The sequence below is a fragment of the Cyprinus carpio genome, chromosome B10 (genome assembly GCF_018340385.1).
Source record: "Cyprinus carpio isolate SPL01 chromosome B10, ASM1834038v1, whole genome shotgun sequence".
Taxonomy (NCBI): Eukaryota; Metazoa; Chordata; class Actinopteri; order Cypriniformes; family Cyprinidae; genus Cyprinus; species Cyprinus carpio.
Window position 1 is genome coordinate 23693104 of NC_056606.1, and position 9472 is coordinate 23702575.

The window sequence follows — 9472 nt, forward strand, 5'->3', positions numbered from 1 at the left end:
TCCTGTAAACAAAGGCTTGCATCTCTTGCCCCGCCTCCAAGGTCATCTGATTGGTCCACTGTTTTGGAACTGACAGTGATGAGCGGCATTGCGTGTAAAAGTTTAAACTCTTTTAACTTGACACAGCATCTTAAAAAATCCAGTGCTAAAGTAATGTAATGTAAATAGATGTGAGAAGCGAGCGCAACAGTCATACACATCAGTCTAGAGTGCATTTAAAACGGCACTTAAAACTATTATATACTGGACTGGTACGTGATATTAAAGCAACGAGCCCTCAGCAGGCATCAGTGTAGGGTGTGTAGTGTGCCGTATACAGTGTTTGTGATGATGATGTGAAGTGTGTACTCCATTATATCAGCAGCCTTCCTTTGATTAAACATGCATGTGTGTGTGTGTGTGTGTGGCTCGTCCTCAGAGTGAGTAACTCATACAGTAAACTGTGTCTAATTTTGTGTGTGTGTGTGTGTGTTTGTTTGCATGCCTGCAGCTGCTGCACTTTTAAAGGTAGCAGCAATCAATGTCACGATCAGCGCCGCACGGCCCCTCGTCGAGTTTAATCACTGTGACATTACGAATTAATCTCACTAATGTGAACGCTGCCCTCTAAAAGCAGACGCTCTGACCTGCGGCTCCACTCCACCGTCTGCAACACAGGTCTGCAAACACAAAGAGCTTCACATCTGAACATGCACGCTCTGAGAGATGGGGAACATTTTAGGGAGATTTTAGTCTTTTAATTGCGGTTGTGATTTAAAATGCAATTAAAAAAAAAAAAAAAGAAAAGAAAAAGCTCCAGGTTTGCGGTGCTTGTTCGTTTGGCTGAAAACTTTATTATTATATATCCATGTGATTATAAATGATTATTATATAAAGATTTTTAAAACATAAGAAATATAAAATTATTACTATTTTAAAAAGCATACATTTAAAAAGAACAATTCTTTGTCTAAATATTATTACTAAATAAAATATTAAAAACAATAAAAATATTATTATTGTGATATTTTACTGTAAAATAAAAAGTATTTAAAAAACAATAACATTATTACTATTAGTAGCAGTAGTATAAAGACAAAATAATAATTAAAATAATACAAAATAAGAAATATTAAAATATTGTTACTATTGTAATATTTCACTGTAAAATTTTGTATGTAAGAAAAACAACAATTATTATTATTATTAAATAAAATATTAAACATTAAGAAATTACTAATGTGATGATTTACTGTGAAATAAAAAGTCATTAACAAAAAAAAGTGTTTAAAAATATATTATTATTTTTACTACTAATAATAATAATAATATTATACATGTTTTATTATATTACATAATGTTATATACAAAAAAATATATATTTATATTTTTATTTAAAAGTATTTAATAAACAAAATAAGAAATATTACTATTGCAATATTTAACTGTGAAATAAAAGTATTTAAGAAAATAATACAATGATAATTTTATTTTAGAATACCACAGTAAAATTACAATGCCATTATGAAAATACTAATATTTACTTGTATTTATTTTCTCTTTTGAGGATAACAGCCTGTGTACAAGCACTTCTCATTACAAATTTGGACAGAATGAACAAATGCACGTTATAAGCAGATGTTCAGCAGGAAGTTCAGTCTATATAATACACACAGACTGTGATTTAAAAACAACAATAAACACCTCCTTCTGTGGAAGAAGGTAGGTCTATGGGTTTGGAGCAATATGAGTGTGAATGAATGATAATTTTCTCTTTTTCTGCCTGAAGAATGGCTCTAAACGAAGTCCTGAAAGAGGAGGGATGGTGAAGTGGATCTGTTTGCAGACGCGTGGAGAGGAACTGATCCTATCGATCTGTGTGAGATCTGAGAGAGCCTTTGATTATCTGCCAGACTCTTCACCCAGCGTTTCCACACGCGACACAAACACCACAGACAGAGAGAGAGAGAGAGCTGACCGGCCAGCAAACACACAGATCTATTCCTGGTCAGCCGGACTACACGGATACACCCTCGTTTCTCTCCAAACTGAAGGGTTTCTGTATTATTCATAAACTTCCACCATTATGCTCCATGATGCACAAATCTATTCCTGGTCAGTCGGCTGACTGCTTACATGATGAATTAAAATGAGAAATTTAGTTTCCTTGGCAACTAACTTAAGAATAAATAAATTAATAAATTCTATATATATATATATATATATATATATATATATATATATATATATATATATATATATATATATATATATATATATATATATATATATTTATATACATTTAATGAGTTAAACTAATGAATTAAAATGTGATAAATAGTTTTTCTTTTTCAATTCATGCTCATTTTTTTATTTCAAATAAGCATGTTTATTTTAATTCAATTAATGAAACAACCAAAGCACAGCTACGATACAAATTCATCAGTGTAATATATATATATATATATTAGTGCTGTCAAATGATTAATCGCGATTAATCACATCCAAAATAAAAGTTTTTGTTTACATAATATATGTATGTGTACTGTGTATATTTATTATGTATATATATATAAATACACACACATACAGTATATATTTTGAAAATGTTTACATTTATATATGTATATTCTTATATTTCATATTATATATAAATATATTAAATGTATAAACATAACATTTTTCTTAAATATATACATGCATGTTTTTGTATTTATATATACATAATAAATATACACAGTACACACACATTACATTTACATTTAGTCATTTAGCAGATGCTTTTATCCAAAGCGACTTACAAATGAGGACAACAGAAGCAATAGAAGCAATCAAAACTAACAAAAGAGCAACAATATGTAAGTGCAAATGACAAGTCTTGGTTAGCGTAGCAAGGTGTATATATATATATATATATATATATATATATATATATATATATATATATATATATATATATATATATATATATATATATACACAATATACACACACACATACACACACACACACACACAAAGAAAAACAAGTAGATAGAATAGAAAAAATAGAAAGCTAGTGTTAGTTTTAAAAAAAGATAAATAGATAAAGTAGAATTAAAATGAATAGAAAGTGCTAGAGCTAGAGGTACAAATAAAGATGGGAGAGATATGTTTTTAGTCGTTTCTTGAAGATGTCTCAGGACTCAGCTGCTGGGATTGAGTTGGGGAGGTCATTCCACCAGGAGGAAACAGTTAATGAAAAAGTGTGTGAAAGTGATTTTGTGTCTCTTTGTGATGAACAATCAAGCGTTGTTCACTTGCAGAACACAAGCTTCTAGAGGCACATAAGTCTGAAGTAATGAATTTAGGTAAAGGGGTGCAGAGCCAGTGCTGGTTTTGTAGCCAAACATTAATGTCTTGAATTTTATGCGAGCAGCTATTGGTAGCCAGTGAAAATTGATAAATAGAGGTGTGACGTGTGTTCTTTTTGGCTCATTAAAACTTAATCTTGCTGCCGTGTTCTGGATTAATTGTAAAGGTTTGATAGAACTGGCTGGAAGACCTGCCAAGAGAGCGTTGCAATAGTCTAGCCTGGACAGAACAAGAGCTTGAACAAGGAGTTGTGCAGCATGTTCTGAAAGAAAGGGCCCGATCTTCCTGATGTTGGATAAAGCAAATCTGCAGGACCGGACAGTTTTAGCAATGTGGTCTGAGAAATACAGCTTCATCATCAATCATAACTCCAAGGTTTCTGGCTGTTTTTGAAGGAGTTATGGTTGATGTACCGAACAGGATGGTGAAATAAGTTAGTTTCTTTTAGAAGCAACGCTACGTAAATATTAAGACTTGTTTCTGACATTTCTTGAATATAAGTCAGTTTTGTCTCACTGCACCAGTAGATTACTCATTACATATTATGCCACTTATTTTTAACTTCTTTTCAATTGAAGTGAATCTACAAGTAAGTAGAAAATACACTCATAATAAAGAAAGATTCTTCTTTAAAGAAAGTAAGTAGTGCTGCTTCTGGAGTAAATTTATTTTGTTTGTGGTATTATTTTCTGTTCCTGGCCAGTCGGCTGACATGGATACTCCCTCGTTTCTCTTCTGTATTATTCATAAACTTCCACAATTACGTCTTCCATCTTTAATGAAGATATCAGGGTAAATGATGACTCTCTACAGGAGCGTAAAGCTGCTCGTATTCCGGCCCGTATGGACTCGGCGAATAGAGCCGAGTGATGAAAGTCCTCCGATATCATCTGAGCATGCCGCTCGCACTTTGATGATAAAGCGGCACACTTAGCGGGGCAAGCATTAAAATGTATCGCTGAGATTAATACGTTTCTTTGAACATGAGGGACTGTAGGTAGAAAGAGAGTGAGAGTGAGAGAGAGAGACAGAGAGAGAGAGAGAGAGAGAGAGAGAGAGAGAGGAAAACAGGGTGGAAATAAAAAGCATTATTGAGCGGTTACGCTGGAGAGACGGCCGAGAGACATTTCCTCAGCCAGCGATCACAGCAGCCATGTGTGAAAGAGACGCCCAGGGGTTCAGGACCAGAGAAGAGCCCCCCCAAACACACACACACACACACACACACAGAGACACTCACACACTCAGACACAGCTTCAAAGTTCATTTTATTAACATAACCAGAAAACACAGCTTCAAAGTTCATTTTATTAACATAACCAGAAAATCGAGATTTAACCTAATTTGGTTCATTCAGTTTTTCCATTTACTTCACCTTACTGACCCTCTATATTGTCTATTTCCGTACTTCGAAAGCAACAGATCACTCAGAAATGAACATTTTTCTTTCAAACGTTCCTTTAAACCTGTATGACTTTGAGGAAACATATTTTGAAGATAACTGTCTTTCAGTGCAGAATAATGTGTTATAATGACATGTTATAAATGTTATTAAAAAAAATGACAGAATTTCATTTTTGGGTGGATTATCACTTTAAATGTGTGGTATTAAGGGTTAATATTGTAAATAAACAGCTGTGTGTCGCTTAAACCAGTCTAAGGTGGTTTTCTGAGCTTCTCTGGTCTAAGCTATTTTCCCTGGCCTGATACAAGCACAAAAACCGTCGAAAACCAGCTAAACAGAACAAACCACCTTACACTAGACAGTCTAAAGTGGTTTACTGGTCTAAGCTATTTTCCCTGGCCTGATACAACCCCAAACTCCTTCTAAAACCAGCTGAACCGATCAGACCGGGTGAGCAAACCTGGAAAGTCTAAGGTGCTTTGGTCAGGAAAGTCTGGTCTGTTTTGCTGGTCTCAGCTGGTCTAAGTTGGTTTAATGTCTAATGTGGTGTGATGGCCTAAACTGGCTTAGATGGACTTGTAGGATTGATACAAGCAAAACAGACCAGACTAGACAGTCTAAGGCGGTTTACTTACCTAGTCTGGACTCTTTTGCTTGTATCAAGCCTAGGAGTCAATCTAAGCAACTTTTGACTGGCGAACCATATTAGATCTAGTTTACAGTGATTTGGTCTGTTTTGTGGTTTTAGAAGGGGTTAAGTCTTGATGACCATCTAATCCAGTTTAGACCAGCAAACCACCTAAGACTCTCGAGTGTACAGAGTTTTGGTCATGTATTCTGGTCTGTTTTTCTTGTCTAAGCTGATTTAAACATGCATTCTAGTTTGTTTGGTCACCCAGTCTGGTTTTAAGCCTAGGTGACCATCTAATCTAGATAAGACTGTCATATCACCTTGGACTGTCTAGTTTTGGTCACATTTTCTGGTATGTTTTGCTGGTCTCAGCTGATCTAAGCTGGTTTAAATGGTCACCCAAGCATAGAGACAAGCCCAAAACCATTCTAAAACCAGCAAAACAGACCAGACTATGTGACCAGACCACCTTAGACTGTCTAGTCCGGTCTGTTGTGCTTGTATCAAGTCGAGTCCATCTAACCTCCTGAAACTGTCACTCAGTCGGGTCTGTTTTGCTGGTTTTAAAAGGGTTTTGGGCTTGAATCAAGTTTTGGAGACCGTCTAAGCCAGTTCAGACCAGCTTAGACATGTATTCTAGTCTGTTTAGTCACCCAATATGGTCTATTTTATGGTTTTAAGCCTAGGTGACCATCTAATCTAGATCAGACTGTCAAACAACCTTAGACTGTCCAGTTTTGGACACATTTTTGGTATGGTATTAGTAAATCACAAATTCTGCTATGTTTTATTGGTCTCAGCTGGTTAAGATGGTTTCCCAGGCTTGATGCAAGCCTAAAACCACTTTAAAACCAGCAAAAAAGAACAGACTATGTGACCAAACCACCTTAGACTGTCCAGTCCGGTCTGTTTTGCTTGCATCAAGCCTAGGAGTTCATTTGACCTTCTTAAACTGTCTAGTCTACGATGACTTGGTCACCCAGTCTGGTCTGTTTTGCTGGTTTCAGAAGGGTTTTGGGCTTGAATCAAGCTTGGGAGATTGTCTAAGCCAGTTCAGACCAGCTGAGACTAGTTTAGACAATATTAGACTAGGTTAAGCTGTTTTTTTCAGACTCTAAAGAAGGAAAATGAGATGGTATGAAGAGAGCAAAAGTATAAGGAGGAACTGAGGAAGGTTTGGAGACGCATGCAAACAGAAATCAATGAAATGAAGGACTCACATGGATGTGGAAGAGCATTGCTCTTGTCTGTGTGTTCGGAGGACTTCTGATATAAGGAACCTTTGGGAGAGAGGGAGGGATGGAGGGTGAGGGATGGAAATCAAATTCAACACAATCGGACTGAACAAATTCAAACAAGCCAACAAAGACATGAGCGATGAGGGCAGCCGCGGACGATTCTTCTCCATTTGGTGTCACTTTTAGCCTCTCCTGGACTCTTTCTGCAGACAAACGATGTCAGACGCGTTTTAGTGCTTCATTAGGACTAACGAGCCAGCGGGACGGATGGTTTTAGGCTGATGAACAGTCCTGGAGTCAATGAGACAAAAGCACTCGCAGCTTCCCATCTGACACACGGACACGAGGAATCAGATGCACTCTGAGAGCTGGACGCTATTAGAGCAGAGCCGCCCGCTAATGTAGCATGAGCTACGGCCCTAAATCACTCCCACACTGACTCCAGGAGCCCGACGGGGCCGGGGACTCCAGCGAATCTGCATATCAAGAGCGCTGCAGGGCCGCATTTCCATCAAACGCTTCGGTGCTGCTGCTTTCTTTCCTGCATTTTCTACTGAAGGACGCTGAAGTAGAGCTGCATGAGTCTGGATAAACCACGATTCTGAACTAAACAAACTGTGACAAAATATTGCTGCAGACTATTCTGAATGAATTATTAAATATTTTAATATTAGTGCTGTCAAACTATTAATCGCATACAAAATAAAGTTTTCGTTTACATAATATGTGTGTGTACAGTGTATATTTTTTATGTATATATAAATACAAACACATGCATGTATATATTTAAGAAAAATGTTGTTTATTAAATATATTTATATATAAAATAAAATATGAGAATATAAATATATAAATGTATATACATGTAAATATTGTACACAGTAATATACACAGTACACATACATATATTATGTAAACAAAAACTTTTATTTTGCATGCGATTAATCGTTCGACAACATTATTTAATATATATATATATATGATTTTAAAATATAATAAGTTTAATACACCCATTTTTAATATTAAAATGATGAAAAAGGGGTTTGCATGAATGATTCAATGACTCAAAACTTCACTTGTTTCTGGATGAATCTGCGTTTTTGAACGAATCTCTTGAATGAATGATTCAATGACAAATACATTTTTAACAGTCACTTGTCGCCACCTAGTGGAGAAACGATGCAATCAACACAAACGTTATTTGAAGCTCTATTTTGATCGTTTCCATAGACATCAGTGTTTATATCTGAACTATAAACTTTGACCTCAGTATTTCTGGGATAATATGAATGACTGTGAGACAGAAATAATACTGTTTCTTACTTAAACATGCTAACTGTCTGCTCTCTCTGTCAGCAGCAGCGTGAACACAGATCTGTACCAGTATGATTTTTTTCAAAGGTTTAATAGACATCAGCGAATCGTTGTCATTTAAAAATTGGATTGCATGGGTGTTTGAATCAAGATCGCAACCTTTTAACGATTCATCGTGCAGCTCTATGCTGAAGACACATTTGGATGTAGAAAACAGTCAGACGATGGAGCCTCAGATGGGAGAGATACCTGGGTGGACAGGGAAATCAATGTTCTGATGGATGGAGCGTTTGTGTGCATGTGATCAGACGAGGCAGAGAAACACACAGAGTGCTGCGAGGAACTCGTGACCTTTGACCCGTCTGCTGTGCGTCTGCCTGAAATGAACCTATGAATCTCACAAACACGTTCAAGTCACATTACAGCCCACAATTAAAGATAAAAAAAAGAAAAAAAAAATTTTTTACATAAACAATGAAAACTGATAGAGGACCACTATGACATAATTTCCATGTCAATTAAACCACTCTTTTTTTAAATAAAATAATAAAAAAAATAAATTAACAAAAAAAAAATTTTTTTAAAAAAAAAAATATAAAATTAAAAAATCAAAACAATACAAAATGTATTATTATTATTTATTTATTTATTTATTTTTTTTTTTTTTGTTGGTTGTTTTGCATCACACTAATGAGAAAGGAAAACTGCCATGAAAATAATGTCACAATACAAAAATATAAATGTTATTCATATATTCATATTTTTTTTGCAAGTCCAATATAAACTAAAATGATGTATAAATACTAACAAAACAATAAACTAATAATTTGTTTAATTATTATTATTATTTTTGTATTACCCTAATGAGAAATCGTGAGGAAAATATAATATTATTTTGCATGTTCAGTACACGTTACAACCCAAGATGAAGACATAAAAAGAAATTCATATTTTACAAAAACACAATGAAACCTGATTACTTATTCAGCTTTTGTTTTTGTTAATTCATTGAACTGTTTAAATAAATAAATGCAATACAAAAATAATCTAGATGTATAAATACTTACAAAACATAATCCATCATTGTTTTTGTTTTTTTTGCACTACACCAGGGGTGCCCAACCCTGCTCCTGGCGATCGACTGTCCTGCAAAGTTCAGCTCCAACCCTAATCAAACACACCTGAAGCAACTAATTAAGGTCTTCAGGCTCACTTAAAAATTAAAGGCAGGTGTGTTTGATTAGGGTTGAAGCTAAACAACGCAGGACAGTCGATCGCCAGGAGCAGGGTTGGCCACCCCTGCACTACACTAATGAGAATTTTGGGGGAAATGTGCCTAAATGTCATGAAAATACTTTCACAAAAGCATAAATATAAATCTAAGCTGGTCTTAGCTGGTCTCCCAGGCTTGACACAAGACCAAAAATCCCTTCAGAAACCAGCTAAACACACTAGACCGGGTGACAAAACCACTATAAACTGTCTAGTCTAAACTGGTTTGGTCACAGAGTCTGGTGGTTTGGTTTGGTTTGAACAGGCTTGATAGAAATCC

The 9472-nt window shown here is 35.2% G+C and overlaps 1 protein-coding gene across 2 annotated transcripts in view; it reads right to left on the minus strand.

The window, feature by feature from the left end:
• The window catches only part of LOC109112925 (netrin receptor UNC5C-like), a 196533-nt gene that overhangs the window by 37165 nt on the left and 149896 nt on the right, over window positions 1–9472 (minus strand). Inside the window, exon 8 of one of the 2 annotated variants that reach the window (XM_042733320.1) lies at window positions 6589–6648. The exons of the other annotated variant lie outside the window; for it this stretch is intronic. Within the exon in view, the coding sequence (XP_042589254.1) occupies window positions 6589–6648 (60 nt within the window). The remainder of the gene's footprint in view (window positions 1–6588; window positions 6649–9472) is intronic. 2 annotated transcript variants of the gene reach the window in all.